We start from the raw sequence: 20,399 nt of genomic DNA, 5'->3' as shown, positions 1-20,399 counted from the left end.
ATTATGGCATAATTTGATTTAGGTAGGGCCCCAGCTCTGTAGCAAGCTTTCGTCCTGGCACCTCATAAAATGTCGGATATCGCGCATTTCAAGAGGATATTCACTCTCCATATTCAGAAAAAAATGATTATCAATACAGTGCAGTGCGAATCACCTTTGTCCTTGAAATGCAAAGTGTGATATACATTAAGTTTTTTTTTTTTTTATTTATTTATTTTTTTTAATGTATCAGCATTTCACCACTTCTCACATAACATGATTAAGAGAAGAAGAATCTTCAAGCATGCATTATTCAAGAAATTGCCTAAGTTGGTGTCGTGTTGTAGTCAAGCTACTGCAGTGAAAAAAATTTGCTGCCTGGTTTGTCTGTTCGGTTTGAAAGACAACTTTTCCAACATCCACCAGCCCACATCAAGATTTTCATTTCAGTTTCCAACTTAAATCTGCTTATGGCGGCCACTTCAACAATTTATTCTGTAACAGATTGAATTATTCAAGATCAGAACAGAGATCGAGGCTACCTCAACATCTTAAATCTTTACAAATTACTTAGTCAAAATCTGCAAGTCTGAAGGTAACAATGTTCAGAATACCCAACATATCCATTGTAAAATAACACAGAACCCATTTATTAAGACAAAGCATCCCCACAAATCTGCAGATTGCATCAGTTTGTGAAGTAGTCTGACTCCATCAGTAGAAGTTAAACTGGAGGCCAGAAACAAGTAATTTTAGGCCTGTCACTTCATGTGTTCCTGACTTACAAGTTATTCAGGGTGAGCAAGAAGTGTCCACCTTACTATGTGGTTACAGTGAAGCACCAGACAAGACTCAATCTTATCCTTCAGTGTAAAAAAGCTTTTATCATTGAAGAGTACAAGCGCTGAGAACAGTCACTGAGGTCGCTCTCTATAGCCCCTTACATACTGGACAAAAAAACCCACTAACAGCCACTAACATCTGGCTTTTGTCTCCAGTGGGAAAGGGTACAATTGGCATTCCTTCCCGGGTGAAAGTTCCTGACATTGGCACAGAAATAGTCAGGAAAATTTATTGTTTTTTACAGTCTATGGGAACAACTTGCAACAGCAATTTCGTTCTTTGTACGCAACACTGCATGCGTTGAGTTTGAAGAGATTGAAGTAAAAGATATGAAAAAGTAACCACCTTAGCATAGTCACTGGCCTCCATAGTCACTGCTGCTTTTCTACTGTTCACTAACCATGGTTTCCGGTGTGTTTGTGACGTCGAACGTGACACACCAGAAAGAAAAACCGAAAGGCAAACTTGTCTACATGCAGAGGGAAAGGAGTCAGTTGCCTTTCAACAGTGGGTTTACCCGCATTTAAAAAAACCTGCATATACATGCTAATTTCGGCGTAAAAAGGGTATTAGTTTATCTACCATAGTGTTGACTTGTGTAAATTAATGACTGTATGGCCATGATAAAATAAATCTTGCAAAGTGGTAGACTGGGAAAAATACAATTCCACATCAACAGATGGTGCACATGAAATTATTATATTTTGTGGACTTGTTAGCAATGCATGACTTCAGCATTTTAATGTGGAATGTTGACTTGTACTCTTATTTCACCAGCTGCAAAGCTGCCTACTACCCTACATTTCTTATGCATACAGTGGAGATACAAGCTGAATGCCTGAAAGCATCCATTAAGTTTACTGAGTGGCATTCAACTGATATTCAGTGAATATGGATCTCTGGACAAAAGCATTGTGTGAAATGTGCAATCAGTTATCAGGTCAAAAATATTGTACTGCCTACCTGCCTCAACGTATAGAAGCTGCTTTGGGGATTCACGTTGAATGTTTAATAAAGGTTTTACAGCTTGGTGAGGGTGTCTGTTGAGACTATGTGTTTCTCCTAAACTGTCAACTACCTTTCATTACAAATACTGCATACTTTACTGCTAACCATTTTTCAAAGCAAGTTTTCAGATAGATTTCCTTCAGGCAGAGGTTTGCTTGAGTTAATTTCAGTACACCGTGAAAATAAATTTATAGACACCTCAAACTCGCTTGCAGGACGTAATCCATAACAGTGACTCTGCTCTATTTTTTGCCAAATGTATTATACTGCCACGTGGTAATGCAGTGTAGATTTTAAAATCAATCTACACTTACAATTGCATTATCCAAAGAACCTTAATGTAACTTTGACAAAGATAAAATTTACAGATATTCATCAGCTTGATGGATCAAACAAGTTTAAAAGGTCCTGCAAAGTCTATTTCCATCGAGTACAGAAAAAGGTCTGAAACCAGAAACTGGGGGCTCGGAAAACATCTTAAAAAAACAATGGAATTATGATTGGCTTTGGAAAACGGTTATGCTTTGGAAAATATGGAAGTTGTAGTAAGGTGGCTGAAGTATGCAAAAAACACTCACCTTTAAGGCTCTTAAGTCAAGAAAGTCAAATATTCCAGAGAAGGTCTGCCTTATTTGCATAAAGTTGATCCGAGCTGAGTCAATGATTGGTCTCTCTGTTTGTTTACAGTACCCTAAACTGTCTGATGCCCCTGACAAAAGTACATAATTTTTCTACCTGTAAACAACTATCCATGTCTCTGGAGTGAACAAACAGCCTATCTTGTTCTTTAGGTATGGACACTTCTTGGCTTCTTGGACCCTCACATTAGATATACAGGATATACAGCATAACACACTGCATCTCTTTCAAACATCTCACTTATAATATTGGATGTCACTGACAGTATCAAATCATACTTAACTTTTGGAAATCTACCTGAAATCACAAAAAATAAAGACTAATTTGAGTAGGGGTTATCAGCTGCACATTGAGCTTCATTTTATGCTGACAACATCCAACTGTAAATAGCTGTTGATCCTGGTGGTTATAGCCCCTTTATATTACCTTATAATACATATGTCCTTAATGCATTTATGACACTAAATTTCCTCAAACTGGTCTATGAAAAAAGGTGAGGATCCTGTTACTGGTCCAAGAAAACAAAGAGATAAACTGTGCTCGCAATTAACTACCTTATCTCAGCACATTTCATCACTGGGTCTTAGCATTGATTTGGATTTGACATTTAAGGTGAACGTAAAGACATTCAGTAACACATATTTTATCATTTAATGAAAAGTACAAAGGTCAGGGACTTAATTTAGGTCGAACATACAGAAAAGCTTATGCATTCTTTTCTTACAAGGGGGCTTGACTATTTCTCAAGTTTCATCAGAATGTCTATAAATCAATTATAGCTCATCCAGACTGCTGTTGCCAAGGTTTTGAGTGTAAGAAAGAAAACAACTCACATTACTCCTGTTCTCAATCCTGTTCTAAAGTCTCTGCACTTGTTTCCAATTATTCTTAGCATAGATCCTTGGTACTTCAATCCATGCATGGATTGACCCTGACTATCACTCATATGCTGCCAAGACAGAGTCCCCTGATAGCGTCTCTGCTATGTACAGTGAAGCTACATTCTCTAGTTATAGACTTACGTCTGGAATAGTGTCCATGTGGATCTGAGGGCAGCCGCATCAATAGTTTTCAAAGTTTTAACTTTTTAGTCTTCATTTTGTCTGTTATTGCAAACCAGTATACATGGGATAAAGTTTATTTAATTATTATAATAATATTGTAGAATAATGATGCTTAAAATAGCTAACATATCAATTCCTTCACTGTGTAACAAGGTCCCTGTCCGTTTCCCTCCTCTTTTTCTTAAGTGTAGGGCTTTCTTTTGTGAAATCAGTTTTTTAAGAACAGGTATCTCTCCTCTCAGTGGTTGGATATCTAATTTTGTAATGAGATTATAGACCTTTATGCTCCCACACAGGCAACACCTGCCCACTACAGCCCATGCTAGTTCCACATATTGTGCCACCAGGGCTTGAAATTAACATTTGCCTATGGGCTAAAAATTGGTAGGCGCTGTGTCATTTCTACCGGCCACTTTGTGTAGGTCAGCTTTTAAAAAAATCTTTGTTCTGTATGAACACAAAGCTTCTCCGATACTGAGGCTTTGACTGCTGTGCCCTATTGCCTGTTTTCTTATATTACTGAATATACATTTTTTAATTGAATGTTGATTTGCTTCCATGACATTCCTCCATGGGAGGTATTGTGAGGTAGAGACAGCAGTCAACAGCTTATTATGACCCATAGTTAGGTTTTATTGTTAGACGACCTCTAGCGGCTGTAGTAATTATGACGTAGGGGCGCTATTTCAGGACATGCCCCTTTGGGTCTTGTCAGAGGGTAGGGACAAAAGACCCACTGTATTTTTGTTGTTGCACGGGAGCAGCTATCTTGTAGCTGAGGCGCACACACACCGCAGCAGTCTAGTAAATATGGGTAAAAGACAGAAAGACACCAAACACTGACTGGAACACAGCGTGCGAACAGCCAGACAGTGAGTGTTCTGCACGATGCCAGAGCCAGGGAGCAGGCCAGTAGGATAGTGGCGGATCCATGACACCCAGCTCACTGCCTCATCAGAAAACCTACATGCGGCTAAAGTTCTGCTCCATCAGGAGCAAACGCACACGCACAGACACACACACACACTATATTGGATGATACAACCCCGACTACTGATCCAACCATCCTGCCAAGACTGTGCAATATTTAGCATAATGTTGCATACATTATAACTTAACGTGGGTTTATAGATTCTCATTTATGATTCTTTTATTCTATTATGTTTCTCCTTCTACTCTCACTTTTACTTAATGTTAGCTTGCTCTTCTATGTCTCCTACTCTTCTATTTTCTTTTTTCTCTGCACCTCATCACCAAGTCAGATTCCCATGTACATTGTACATTTGGCAAAAAAAAGCAATTCTGATTCTGAACACACTATACTCCCCCATTTATAGCTCATCACCTCATATACCAAACTCAAATACACTTGCACACAGTCTCTGTGTGATGTACGATAGTTCTGGTGTCAAGTCGAAAGTAACATCATAAACAGTACGGTATGAACATATTTTTTTCGTTCCGTCTTAGGATTTGGTGATGGAATTTTGATCAACGGACTTACAAACATGTCATACATGAGAATATGTTATTCATCCCTATATGGAATCCTCTAGTGAGTGGTTTTCATATCAAGAAGCCAATATCTTTGTGAAAGAGATCCCAGTGGTAAGATTACTGCTACTTAAATAATAAGACGTAGAAGGAGAGGAATGAGGTGGCGTTAACTAGCGTGTGCCAATTAGTGGTTAATTCCTAAAACGAAGCAGAATCATCAGCCTGGCACGCGGCTCTTCTAAAACTGTCCCTTTTCATTTCTATATTTATCAAACTGATTTCTATTTTCTGCACTTTGAAATACCTGAATATGTAAGTTCCTCGACCTCAATTAAATTTATTTTTAGAATGCTTTTGTAAATTAGCAATTAAGCCAACAACAGCTTTCTTTCAAGACTGAAACAAACTTGCCCATGTACCTGTGTAGGTGATAGGTTCTAATGTAATTTATTCTTTAACAGGTCTGGTTTCTAATTGTTATAGACAGTGCAAATCTCAATGCAACTTTCTTGTATTCCTCCAAAGATGTCATTACAAATCAGACCCCAGCAGCACTGTTACAGCTCAGATATTCACACAATTAATGTAGGCAACCCTACCTGCCCTAAAGTTGATGAATTTTGACAGCACAAAATGAGAGTCCCAATACACGTAATATGAATTTCCCATTTAAAATTTCCCTTCAGCTTCCCCTCCTCTTGTTTCCTTTTCAAGTTTAGAAAAATGGGCACATTGAGAAGAAATCCATTTGATCCATGCCCACAGGCTGCTTTCAGGGATTCCTAAACCTGTATTTCTTCTTTCCTCATAAATTTATCGCCTGTCTGACAGTCCTTTGTGCACCAGCAAAGATGAGTGTCAAATCTCAAAGAGCTAAGACCACAGTGAAAGGTGCTCAGCACCACTTTTGGAAAGATCAGTCTCTTTCCATCCTTCATGATCAACTAAGCTAAATGGCATTCAAAGAACCTCATCTGTGTGGGAGAAGCTTATACCTAACATGAAAATGTAAAAATAAACGATCTGTTTATTAATATTTAATACCACATGGGTTCACATAATGATGCAATTATAAAACAGTTTTTTCAAAACATGTTGAGTAGAAGAATTTGAAAGTCACACGTAAACTCAAGGGCAGTGTGATTCCGAAGAAAAAGGGGGCACAGTCTTTGACTTTGACACTCCTACAAAAACTTACAGATAACACAAAAGACAATGTGTAAAAAAACAGTCACAGTCATACACAGTCACTACACTTATCAAAACAGATATTGTCTTAAGGGAATTGAATTTATCTTCCAAATACCATAAATGTGGCCTCCGTTCTTGTCTATGTGTTCTTGTTAAAGTCTAAAAGAAATGAAAAACCCCTCTGCGCTGTGTTTTTTTTTCTTTTTGGGACCTTGATATTATGAAAGATCCCTTCTGGTGAACTATGCATCAAAAACTTTTTAAGGGAGTTGACGATGAAACATATTGATAGAGAGGACACAGGGGATGGTCCATGGGTGCAATACTTAAAGAAAATTCATCACAAAATAAATGTTGTGAGAGGAAAGCAAATAGGTTAAGAATGACAGATAGGTGGTCCCACAGCTATGTATTTCCCTGTAGTTACAAAAAATCTTAGCATCACATTGGGCCAAGCTAAAAATAAATCAATTCATATATTTATTCAACCGGGCTGCAGTGATACTACAGACTAGGGGGCCATTCGGCTCTTCACATCCTATCTGACTCTTTTTAGTTGACCTTTTTCAAGTTACAGATGCCCTCGGGTTAGCCTATTGAGAAATTAATTAAAGTTAAAATACAACACATAACCTCCTTAAGTGAAGGCATTGATTCCTTTGCAGAGGAAAAGATAACATTGTCTCATAAGTTTTGCTCCAACTTGCTCAAAAAACCTGTGAAGCCAGAAACTTTTTTTTTTCTTTTTTCTTTTTTTTTTTGTTAGGGGGATCACTTTGTAGAACGGTAGACTTATCAAGCAAGGTGATATTGAGGTAAAAGGTAGAGAGACAAAGAGGTTTTCTCATCCTTTGGTACTATCAGCAGCGTGTCTCTGGGGAGGCGAAGCTGTTTCTCCTCTGTCGCCTCCTCAGCCATCCACGCTCGAGAGGAGGGACCTTGTTGGAGAGCAGAGCGCAGCAAGTGATGAAGACATCCTTATTTGTGGGGGAGTGAAGGGAATGAGGGAGACCGCGCCATAAGAAACGAAACCCACACTTCACAGTGTACTGAGAACCACACGGAGACATCAGGGAAGGCACTGTGTTCCGTATCGGACATGCACGTCTCGGGATGAAGGAACGCCCAAAGAGACAATAAAGGGCTGCATCATGAAAGACATCACAAGGTTGTTCTAAAGTGATGGCTTAAAGACTCTTGGAACTATTTGAAGGTGTGTACTTCTGTGTTTTAGTGTGGTGCTTTGAAAAAAAAAAGAAAAAAATGCTGATTTGCTGAAAGTTTCTTCTTATCAAAAACAGTGTCTCCATGTGAATGACAACTCTACTCAACTTTGAGCTTATGCATATAACAACCTTGACATGACCATTATTTGATGTCACTCACTGACTTCAAACCGATATCTCATTCTCCACCCGGCATAAGAGAATGTATAGAAGAGAAAATACTGCACGGTACAGGATGATCACTGCATGGTGCCCTCCGCCGTTGCTGCTTTGCCATGACGGGGATTATGTATCGGGGGAGGGGCATTCCTCTATGATTAATGCATGACAGGCAGGAGATGCTGTATCTTACGGGGTTTAATAAACATCCCTCGAAGTCACGCAGGGCAAAATGGTATTTACTCATAGCAGCACTCTAGTACACTCAACCCAGCCCTAATTTCTGCTCTTTAACAATAGTGCCATATGGTGGTGGAAGCAGCACTGTTTGGCTGGGCAACCAGCTCTAGGAAGAGTCCTGGTAATTTCACCCTTTTTCCTTTTAAGAATTATGGAGGCTACTGTGCTCTTAGGAGTATTCAATGCGGCAGGGTATTTTTTGCAGCCCTCCCCGGATGTGTGCCTCGACACGATTCTGCCTCTGAGCTCTGGAGGCAGGTCCTTTGACCTTTGTGGCTTGTGTTTTCTCAGGTATACATTGGCAGCTGTGAGATCTTATACAGACAGGTGTGTGTCTTTCCAAATCACGTCCAATCAATTGAATTTACCACAGGTGGACTCCAGTCAAGGCTTACAAACATCTCAAGGAGGATCAAGAGAAATGGGAGGCACCTGAGCTAAATCTCAAGTGTCATAGCAGAGGGTCTGGATGCTTATGCTAATGTGACATCAGTTTTTCCTTTTTAATAAAGTTGCAAAAGTTTTGAAAATTCAGTTGTTGTTTTTTCTTCTTCATTTTAACACAAGGCTGCAACATAGCAAAATTTGGAAAAAAAGAAGGGGTCTGAATACTTTCTGAATGCCGAGCACCCGCACACGCACGCACACACACACGCTCACGCACGCACACGCGCACACACACGCTCACGCACGCACACGCGCACACACACGCACACACACACATTCACGCACGCACACACACACATTCACGGCTACCTCTTCATAAGAGCTTATAGTACATGATAATGCGTCACTGGCTGTGGTGAGAGCACTTCATGCCCACTGGACTTCAACTGAGGATTTGGAAGCAATCCATGGGGATTCTTTATGGCTACTACTTTGCAATTCTTTACTTCCACACCGATCAGCCAAAACATTAAAACCAGTTAACCAGTTTTAATGTTGCGGCTGAATGGTGTACATACACCATTCAGCCGCAACATTAGCTGATTGGTGTATATGTTATCATGCATGCAAAGGCAAATTAATCAGCGTACAGAAAGAGGCCGGCATACAGTGAATCCAGGCCTTTGCTGATAAACAAATCCCCAGCCAAAAATATTGCCTGCTGGAGTCTTTTAGTGGACAGAATATGAGCAGATGATGCAAAGATCAGATGCCTGTTTTTTGTTTTCTGTGTGAAATATCTGGGTATGAAAACAGGCTTACTCATGAGGCTACAGCCTTGGCACGTATCGACTGCCCTGCTGATGTGTGCCTGGTGAATGCCAACTGAATGAGGCACTGAGTGAGCTAGAGGGTAAAAATGGCTTGTCGTTAATGCGGGCTCAAATGTGATACAATATGGCTGCAAATATGATTTCAAGTTTATGCCGCAACCCAGTTGAAGCTAATTGGTAGCAAGATGGCAGCAATAGATTTCACTGTTTGGCCGATGATGGTTTAAAATTCTGCTGCTAAATTAATTAAAGATCCCACACTTCGATGGGTTTGAAAAAAAAAAAAAAGAAAAATAGCACCGAGTAAAGGGAAAACACTTTCTGACAAAACTCTGACAGCATGGAAATAAGACAAAAAAATATCAGACAGAAATTCTTTAGCATAGACTAAGTGCTGCACAGACCAACAGTTCAATGTTGGGTAGAGAAATCCTTGAGGAAGCCCTGTTGTTTATTTTTTGCCTCAATTATCACCCCAGGGCTTAGCTCAAAGACAGACATTTAATAATTCATCTGCTCTTTGAATTCATTTCATTCTTTTTTTCTTCCAATGGGCTCCACGCCATCATATTGCTGCTACTCTCAATCAGGAAAAAACTGAATGGTGGTAGTGGGAAGAAGTGGGACGGCGTAACACAATTCCTTTAAAATGAAAGAACTGTTCATTTCCATATAAAATTAGGAAAGCCTGTCCTGTTAATTAAGAACAAGATAAAAAACAAAAAAGGTCAGGCTGATTCCATGCGGAGAACAGTTGATGCACAATCTTGTCGCTAAATGAAACACAATGTTGTTGCCTTTTGCATGAAACATTTTTGCACCAAATCAATTGAACAGCTTGGGATACTGATAGCAGACTGTAGGGCATCAAGTGTGATGAGCAGGAAGGTGCCACATAGGATAAATGAGAGAGTAATGAAGAATCATATCAAGGGCTCTTCAACAATCTCTCATTGTGAACCGAAGCGTGCTAAAAGACAACATGGCAAACACTTCAGAATATACTGGCAACCTTACTGAGAGCTAAAAATTAGGCCACTGTGTTTGAGTCACTCTATGTGTCGATTTGTGGCAGAGACGGTCTCTTCACTTCCCAAACAAGTGCGGGACACAGCGGGAACAGCCGCTCCCTAGCAATCCATCAACCCTGCCACCCAAAGAGGCCTCTCCACACACGAGCACGCAAACTTGCGTGCATACAGTCGCACACTTTCTCTAAGCCCTCCCTACTAGTACACCAACTGCTGTATCTGCAGGTGATGCTGGCTTGTAGGCCATTAATCCCACCCATTTATAAGCAAGCGCCTAAATATACACAGCTCTTAATTAAAGGTGGGATCCATTATTTAAGCGAATCCCAGTTTTATGGGATGAGAAGGTAATTAGTCCCTCTACACCTTAGCGCTCATCCCTGTTTCTAGGGGTTATTAATACCAACCCTGCTGCCTCATGAAGGGTATCCTTTAAATTACATCTTCACACTTTACAAAAGGTTAGAAGAAAAAGATTTCTGGAAAATTACGTGAGAGGATGTTTAAACACAAGGCTATTAAGATGTTCCTCATCCAGCGGAGGAGTCGCAAACCAACGGTCATCTGATACAGACAACAGCACAACAACCTTAGTTGTCTTGGACACTATGCACAGATCAACCCAGAGCTTGCTTCCCAAGGTCAGGCTCAGAGACAAATAACCTCGCCTTTTAATCTTTGGAATGTGGCATGGGAATCTCTTTAGGTGATAACAAATAATGACCCTCTCTCTACCATTGGGAAAAGAGATATTGATTTCTTTTACCCACCAAAGCCTGAAATTATGACCTTAGCTTTACGTGGATGGATATGTCACTCTTTGTAGAATGAAATATCTATTTTATGTGATTGGTGACTGGTCAGAAGTCTATCCGCTGACGTGCTGATATCACAATATACTGAATGTATTATACTGTAAGGACATCACATATCGAGTGCTCCAAATTATCAGCTTGCTAAAAATGTATTTTTCAAGACCGCTACTTCATACACAACTACCACACAAATTAAATGCTCGGCCAAACATGTGTTATTTTTGACAAAGCTTTTCCTACAATAGAAAAGTGTATGAATACTTGAAAACCATTTAAATATTTAGATAGGTTACATTTTGTGTTCCTCTGTGCGATTGACTGAAAAACTGTATGCCACCTGGTTACACGGTTGAAACTGTTAGAACTTTTTGCAACTACCGACCTCTGCAGTCCTCCACCACGCAGCGGTGTTGCTCTAAGCAGACTGATTGTGTTTGTTATGTTGCCTGGAAAAATACATTTCTACGGACTTGACAATGAAGTTGCATGTGTAGCGTTCCTGTGTAACACTATCCTTGGGGTATTGAATATAAAAAACGTATGCTTTTCAATTTTTATACATGTTTCCAGAATTTAACCACAGTGAAAGAACATCTTGCTGAGTGAAATATTCCAGTCTTATGTCCTACTTTGCTGGCAGACCCCCAGCCAACAGCAGCAGGCAATGGCTGATATGAATACGATGTTCTAAGTCTTTCTTAATGAAGTGCTGCTGACAGTTCTTTATGATTTCTTAGGCATTTAGTTGGTAACATGGGGATAACATTAAAGTTTCTGGTCCTTGCATCAAAGAACTGAATGTTTTGTCCTTTGATGTTCTTCGGCTGAGCCCTCTTCAATGAAACTATAACACACAGGAAGGAGGTCAAAAGCCCAAACTCTATTACAGTGACAATTTTCTGCCCAGTGTGTATTTACATCATGTTGGATGTATCCTTTGGAAGCTGAGACTAAGAATGATTTGACAGCAAATTCAGTAGCCTAAAAAGGATTCTGTCCATTAGTTTATTTCAGCATTTTCTCACACTGAACTTCTCATCCATAACCTTTCAGTTCAGATGCCTTTTTTTGAACTAAACTAACAACAGAGGGCCTCATCATAAATGATTAATAATTACATTTACAGGTATGGAGCACCAGAACAGCTCATTCGGGTTAAAGGGGTAAAATTTAACTAACACAGTAACAGTGCCCTAGTTAATAGTACGACTTGGTTCTGCTTCTTATTTATCTTCCTCATTATCAGGATAAAAGCTTATTGGTGTAATTTTCCAGAGGATATGGTATATAGTGTACATGAAAAAACAAAAATAAACAAACAAAACATATTGCTCTCTATTATTTTGATATTGCTTGTAAAGGTATAGAACATTGTACGTTACACTTTTCAAGTAGCTCCAGATATCAGTACTTAGCAATGATTAACTGAATCCATTACTGCATATAGCTTGATTTAAACTGGTCATCATAGTAAGTCCATGATAGTCGTCTGGGTGAAATATTCTTCATGCATTCAGGCTTAATAAAGTCAACATATGCGTTTGCAGTGCAAGAAGAAAAGCAAAGACTTCAAATTTTCCAGAGACTGAAGGAGAGAAGCAGAGGTACCAAGAGTTCAGGGTTTAGCCTTTTAAAACTGGATGATTGAATTTCTTGGCAGGGGATTCATTAAAATGATAATTCCTATTTATGAAGCCCTTTAAAAAATTAAAATACTCTCCATGTACTGCTTCCTATTAATTAACTTTTTTCCTCTCATTTTCTTTCTTTCTCCTCTCTACTTTTTTCTTTACTTCCCACTGAACTTGACGCACTAATAGGTTATGAATAATTCTGTTTCAGTTTAGACGGCAATTAGCCACAATGCCAGAGGCCATTCTTCTTCCTCTCTTGTGGAGTGGTGATTTAGGACCCAGCTGAGTTACTGTGCTCCAACTAACCCACAACTACATCATTCACCTCTCCCCACCCAGCGCTGAAACAAGAAACAGTTAACTCGGTAATCCCCTCCCCATTGATAAAGTCTTTCACTGTGGTCAGTGTGGGGTGCGCTCAAGCGGAGGCATGAGATTGGTCATCAGAAAAGCACAGAATAGAGGGTCAAGGGCTTGGTTAAAAAGAAAGAATGTCTAAGTTTAAAGGGGGAAAAAAAGCATGAAAATCAATGGAGGTTCTCTGAGGCACAAAATGTGATAATGGACTAACATTGTCACACGGTGTCTCTCACTGGTGTTCCACTGAAAAATTTCACCATAGCTAATTAGCCATAGTACCTAATGGAGAACAGCATGTCTTTGCTGCTGTAACTTGGGGGACTTAAATGGAATAATTACAGCACAGACCGAGCAATAGGTTACAGGCAAACAACCTCCTCTACTGACTGAATGAAATAATGGATGATATTAATAGCAGTTGTAAAAGAGGCAAGGAGGTTTGAAGTAAATGAAAATGAAACAAAGATTCGTCAGTATTAAATCAATACAATCTATAAGATAGGTAGGCATAGATAGATGGCTATAAGAACAAAGTAAGCATTTGTCTAAAAATAAATAAATCCTGGAAAAGGAGGGGGCACTGAGACAGCACGTACCTCTGCCAGCGCTAAATACTTCTCAACACTTGCCGTTGCAGCAAAAAGACATCATTCCTATCAACTTGAATTTTCAGTTGGATCGATTTCTTGACCCCTGCCAAAACACCCTCAGGAGTTGGAATCAAGTCTATTGCTGTTAGGTTCATAGTTGAAGGAAGCAATAACCTTCTAATGGCACACATTATATATCCAGATCACTGCTGGAATTCAATCAATTGTTCCACAGCCCAAGGCCTATCTGTCTAAAAAACTTTCGAGGAAATGTCTTCATTAAGTCTTGATGTCATGCAGACAGTCATGACAGCAGAGCGAAAAAAAAGTGTCAACCATGGAGAAGGCAAATATAATAATAATAATTAATAATAATGATCACATTTGTGTAAAATATCTTCGGTATTCATTGGGCGAGGTGATTAAGCCACTTATTGCCGGAAGTGCCACTGACGGAACAGAACACAGATGATGAGAGTGTGCAGGTAATTTTGCTTTTTTTTTTTTTTTTTTTGCAAACTGGCAAATATTGCAAGTTTAGCATTGAGATAAAAGATAAATTTACCAAAATTCCTTCTTACGTGCTAAAAAAACAGCATATCCAACAAACAGTAGCAGTTTCAAAACATCCCCCTCCGGCACCTCACATAAAACTTGAAACCTGACAAGGTCTCTGTCTCCCGCCTGCAGGCCTGCACCACATCCTGTTTTTCAGTCTTCGTCATAACGTCCATCCCGCTGACTTTGAACAGTCTCTCCCTGTGTGCCCCACGACCCATCCCAGAGTCCAGTTTTGACCGGAAATACAATGAATACTGTACACAAGACATCGCCGAAAAGATCTTTCCTTGGTTTTAAAAGATAGATAAAGTGCAGTGTTGGTACTCACACATAACAGTAAGAAAAACATTCCCTGAAGCCAGGACAACCTTCTCCCTCGTCGCCCTGTCATAGATGCCCACGTGGCATTCATAAGGCCCGTTGTCTGAGATCCGTACCTCTGGGAGCCTGTAAAAATACAAGAGTCACTCCATGAGTTAATAAAGAAGATTTGCATTTTAGAAATACTGACACAGTAATGCACAAAGAAAACTTTAGATTAGGAAGTGCATAGGTAAGCAAATAAAAGTTACGGTCATAGATATGAAGTTAGAAATGACTGATGACTTATCCATCAAACTTGGTATAATGTAGAGTTTTGATATATCTTGCATGGTGAAAATGAGATGTTTCAGTGGTCACAATGGAGGTTCAATACTTTATTGTAACAGCTGTTCATCTGTAACAACCTTACTGTGTTGTCGCTGAACTTTATGTATCGGTGGTCTTTTTTTATCTGCTCACCTGCCTTTTTAGATTCCACCACCGGAAGTAGCCAGAGTCAGAAAACAATTCCACACATACAGTGACTGCTTGAGAGTCTGTGCTGGTTTTAAACTTTAAATTTTCAACTGGTTTACACCAAAATACATTCTTAAAATGACTTAGTGACTTTAGTGCACTATAGTATCTTCAGGATGCAGTTACACTTGATCACTTTTCTGATTGCCGTTTTGCCAACTTCATTTTAAGAATGGTATTTCATGTAGTACTATAGTTTATTCCAGGATACACATTAAAACTGATACTTAGGCTGCCCATGTATAACTGCTAAAAGTATAGCTTAGCGCTTTGATTCTGTGTCTAAAGATGCTGAATTACTCTGGTATATTGTTGAATTTTTTTAAGCTCCTAGCAAACAATGAGTTCATGATGAATTAATTATGAAGTCATGTGAAATTAATTAAAAGTTCATTATTATCAATGATTTAGCAATTATATCCTAATTATTGTTACCAAATTAGTGCATCACTGTTAATGATGATAATTATTAAATAATGAGTTGCAGTGTTATACATGTCAAACTTCCCAAGGTCCATTAAGATGAAGAAAGAGCCATCTGTATCAGTTATTAAGGAAAACATCCATAACATTTTATTTATTACAAAGCATTCACTTTAGCTGATCTACTCTGAATAATTAGAGAACGTTTTTTGATAACCTAAAGCCTGTAAGTTTTACAGATTTTTTCAAATGTCTACAGATTTAGGTATACACTATATTTTACTCTTTTCACAGGTATACAACTAACACCAGTGTCTGGTTTCTTTAATTAAGTGTTTTTAATTTAACACAGCTTGAGAACACACTAGGGCTTCTGAATAAATTATTTTCTTCTTCAAATTTTTGCCTACAATTCTGCAAAAGACACAATAGCCAACAGTCATTCAGCAAGTGATTGCATATGACCATTTTTGAAAGAGCAAGGGAGCGCAATCTGTATTCTGCACTCGGCTAATATGTCAACAGTGATAATCAAAGTAAGACACTGGTAGACGCATTTAGCCCCTGTGATTTATTCCCACAAAACAGGAACAATTGTCCTTGCTGCCCGGGTGTTTCAGATGGGGACCTCTGTTGGAACAGCAGCAGGGCACCCACAGCACCCGGGCTTTAATGAGTTCAGCTGTGCGTGTGCGTGTGCGTGTGCGTTCTGAGTCGAGGAGATCACTCTTTTGGAGAGCAGTCAAATCTGTGCACCAACCATATATATATATATATATATATATATATATTATATATACACTTTCCTCCCTCAACAACTATCTTTGAGCTACCCTTGAGCAAGGCACTTTAACCTCAACTGAAAAGCTCAAAGGATAACACTGGAGTAAATTTAGCTTATTCCAATTCCTAGCATTGCCTATGAGAAGTCTAAATCCACACATGTATATTCCCCTTCTAATGTCCTTTTGGTTGTCCTATCTTTGAACATTGATTACTAAATAATCAAGGAGTGCTTGGGCTGGGAAGGTAAACCAGAGAAATGAATGTAAGGCGTGTTTTCTTAGCTGTCTCCAATTATTTGAAATCTTAAAATATTTAACAAAACAAAGTGAAATGTGACTAGGAGTTACAGCATTATCTGCCCATTGATGCCCTGGACTCACCAGGACAGATGGAATTCTAAATAAAGAAAGATCACATTTGACCAAGCATGGACTTTAAAGCAAGAAAGCAAAGTTCACACGCTGAACTTGAAGCGAAGATGTAAAGATTTGCTGACTGAACCAATCATAAACAAATGTTTGACAAAGCTAAGTATATATGGAAAAGAGTGAGCACCTCAAGATATAAAGTGAGCTTGTCTCCAGCAGCGCTTCCCCGAGGGATAAGCATAAAACAAGTAAGCCTTTTTTTCCCCAACACAGTTCAAAATGATGAGAACAGCACAGTGAATCTCTTTGTTGTGGTGATAGGGAGGTTACTGGCTTTGTCTTGGCTGGCTACATTTTAGTGAACGCTGACGTAGCCCGTTGCTTTGTTTTTACAAAGCCGTTGTCCTGTTACCCACAATCCTGACTGCTGCATTCGTGGATTCAAACCAAGACAAGAACCCGGAGATAAGGATAATGCAAGGAATGGAAGTACTGCAAGAAGAAAGGTGAGGAGGCCACAAAGAAAGGCCCAACCACAGCATTTCTGAGTGGCTGCCTGCTTCCGAAAGTCTCTATCAGTTTGACAGCAAGACACGTCCATCAGAATTAGGAGTAGGAAAAGAGGAAAGGTTGTACTCATAACATTGAGGCTTCTGTTTAATATGAAGACTGGTGGAATTAATTTTTCAGCAACCACTCTAATATTTGATGTCATGCATTTCAGAGGTGCTAGTCCATGGAGAATCTGATCACAAAAAGGGAACACGTGACTCAGAATACTCAAACTCTTTTTTCTTTTTACTGCTGTCGCTAGCAATGGTTCATCTGTTGTTTGAAATCTTATTTAAACTGAAATCACCATTTATATTGAATAATCAAAAAAAAAAATCCCATCATGTCTCCTTGATTATTGCCCCGATTACCTCAATAAATCGGAACTAACATCGCCTGTGCCACACATTTATATGCATTTGATTTCCCTTTAGTAAATAGCATTTTTTAAGACTGAGAGTAACAGTTTAACAAACATTTATGAGTGTTTTGAGTCCCGCTTGTTGTAACTAAAGGATAGAATCACTGGATTTATCGCTGGAGTGTCAGTGTATGATTGCCGTCTGCCGATGTGTTTCCTGTTCACCGTTCACATTTTACCAGACAATACCCTCTGTATCTTCCACTTACCCTTCTTTCTGGGCCCCAAAACCTTTGCTGTCAAATAGTCTTGTCTTCTTGCCTTCCTATTTTATCATTTTTTCATGTTGCATTGTTTGCGTTTTCAGACCATGACCATTTATGAATTCTTTTGTCCTTTACCTTGTTTGGACCTCATTAATCAGCAAATTATAAAAAGCTGATTAGCAACGTAAAAAAAAAACCACAGTAGATGCTGGGATAAAAACAAGAAAGTAAAAACATAAAACAAATAATACATTTTTTTCTCCACAGCCTAGCAAACAAAATATCAGCCCAGCTTAAATATGGTAAGTAAACAACCAAGTGAATGGTTAATTGAAAAAACAGACAACTTTCAGGAAACCACATTAAACACACTACAAAATCTCCCCTGTACAAAAAAAACAAAAAAAAAAAACAGCACATACACGGTGGGGATCGATAGCAATGGGCCCCCATGGAGGAGCAGCAAAAACAGCACACCGCAAAGAGAGATCAATTGTCCCCTAGGAGTTACGTCTGAAAGCTCTTTCCTGTTATGTAGACCTTCCTCCAGAACTCATCCTGCCTACAAATGCAAGCAAATGCAACTGCGCAGATGGAGAGTGAAAAAGATCAGTCTTTTTCACTCTCATCCAGTCAATCTCTGCATCAAATTAACTAGCACATTGTCAGATACTCCTTCTGGCCTGAAGCATTACGGGTGAATGGGTCAGGAGCGGCGACTGTAAGTCAGTATACACTCGGTGGAAAGCAGAGACAAATTGCCTAGAAGACGGGATGCAAAGAGAGGTGTGTAATCACCCATGTTTCCTTAAGGGATGAGCATGAAAGAAAATGATGAGGATAATGCTGTGATTCTCCGAGCGCCAAGGGAGGTGTGATTGGCTTTGTGCTGGCTGGTTATAATACAGAAAGTGCTGATGTAGCTCATCTCTGTTTTTATCCACAAAGCTGTAGTTCTGTTGTTTACTGTCGTAAGTATTGCATTCATGGATCCAAATCGGCACAAATGCAGAGGAGAGCTCAGTGATAAGAAAGATGGAAAGCATAGGGGGTTTTACTGAAAGAGGAGTAAAGGCCCACACTGATTACCGTAGCTTTAAAGCCTCATTCAATGTGCATTAAATAGATTATGCATAACTTATTATTCATTACCAATTTAAGAAGAAAATTATTTACTTATCACTCTGTAAGGATGTTTATTATAATAAATCCTCATATACTTTTCTTTTACACCACAAAAACAAACTTGGTGAGACAATCCTTAATTATCTTTAAAAAAAAAGTGATTTTGCATCATTTTATTTTCACTGGAAACAATTCGAAACCATATTTTGCAATCATTTGCCAAATATAAGCACAATGCTGTGGCAACACTTCCACCCACAGAAGTAAATTCTCTCTTTTTCATGTTGGAAACCTCAGTGGACACCACAGTCACCTGTAGTGTAAGATTGGGAGGGAAGGTATCACAAGGAACCTTTTTGATTTGCAACTGTAATCAAAACAAAATTGAAAAAGACATTTTTAACACAACATCCCACAGGAAATATTTATCAATTACTGAAACACCTCACTGAGCTGTGTTACCTCCTGAAGTTGCCAGCACAACAGCAAGGCTCGTCCATCAGATTTAGTGTGAAGGGTGAAATAAAAGATTGGTCCTCTAGCATTTCTCGTATGAAATATTAAGACTGAATACATTTTTTTTTTTGATCACCTTCAGCCAATAATGCAGACTAGTTAGAAGGCAGTTTGAAGGACACGTCAATTTACCCTCTGTTTGAAGCTCCCTGCAAAGTTGGACATTTGTATATGGACATTTGGGACATGTCCCTTCCAGTGTAAAGTAACTATTGAATTTTCCTTTTTTTTCCCTTTAAAAAAAAAAAAAAAAATCAATCTCAAACGGAGGATGTCATTTTGACTCAGTGTTGTGCTCAGTATTCAGTTGCACCAGTGGGTTTGCATGTTTTCTATCTGTTTTCTATGTGTTTTTCTCTGTAGCAGATGGATGGAGGTGGACAGAAAGATAGTGACAGATGGGGACTACCTGATTATCCAACTGGCCCTCCAAATTAAACCCCAAAATACATTGTTTGTCTATGCCCTCTACAATGACACATTATTCATGAGTTTTTGCTCATCGCCACCTCTTGTTTAATGATGGAAAAGGCATGGATATGGTTAATTCCCCACCATTCACCACAACCTTCTCCCATAAGAAGTTGTGCTGCATTATAACAAACTCACACCACTTCCACATTGGTTCTTTGTGAGAATAGTCATTATTCCCATGACAAGAGGTGGCTTGTCAGAAAATAAATTTAAGCCAAAGGCTGACCCTGTGTGTGCTTGTGAGAGAGGAAGGGAGAGAAATATAACCCAAAGACATAAGAAAAAGTTTAAAACAATGTCTACGACTGGTAAAACCAAACCTATATATGACATTGGTGTGCTACTTTCATCTTTTGTGACAAATTCATGGATCTTTTGAAAGAAAGAAATGCAGAGTCCTGCTCTCACAATCTGAGCTTGAATACTGGAGGTCCTTCATATTTCAAGTGTCATCAGCCACATGCAAGTCATTTGTCTTACAAGACTAATCTATGCACTGGCACTTGAATATAGAGAAAGTAACAGCTGCTTCCATTCTTTGAAAGATTATGAATAATAGCTGTCAAAACCAGAAAAGACTAGGCAATCTTAGACGGAGTCAATATCAATGTCACTTCTGAAACCGTCTTAA

The 20,399-nt window shown here is 39.0% G+C and overlaps 1 protein-coding gene across 2 annotated transcripts in view; it reads right to left on the bottom strand.

Annotated features, from left to right (window-relative positions):
* igsf21a (immunoglobin superfamily, member 21a) overlaps positions 1-20,399 on the bottom strand; it is a 157,369-nt gene that overhangs the window by 44,149 nt on the left and 92,821 nt on the right. For both annotated transcript variants that reach the window (XM_040115781.1, XM_040115783.1), the window contains exon 4: positions 14,386-14,504. In XM_040115781.1, coding sequence (XP_039971715.1) covers positions 14,386-14,504 — 119 coding nt within the window. The remainder of the gene's footprint in view (positions 1-14,385; positions 14,505-20,399) is intronic.

The sequence above is a fragment of the Xiphias gladius genome, chromosome 21 (genome assembly GCF_016859285.1).
Source record: "Xiphias gladius isolate SHS-SW01 ecotype Sanya breed wild chromosome 21, ASM1685928v1, whole genome shotgun sequence".
Lineage (NCBI taxonomy): Eukaryota > Metazoa > Chordata > Actinopteri > Istiophoriformes > Xiphiidae > Xiphias > Xiphias gladius.
Note: the sequence above shows the minus strand (reverse complement) of the source record. Positions and strands in the feature narration are given on the sequence as shown.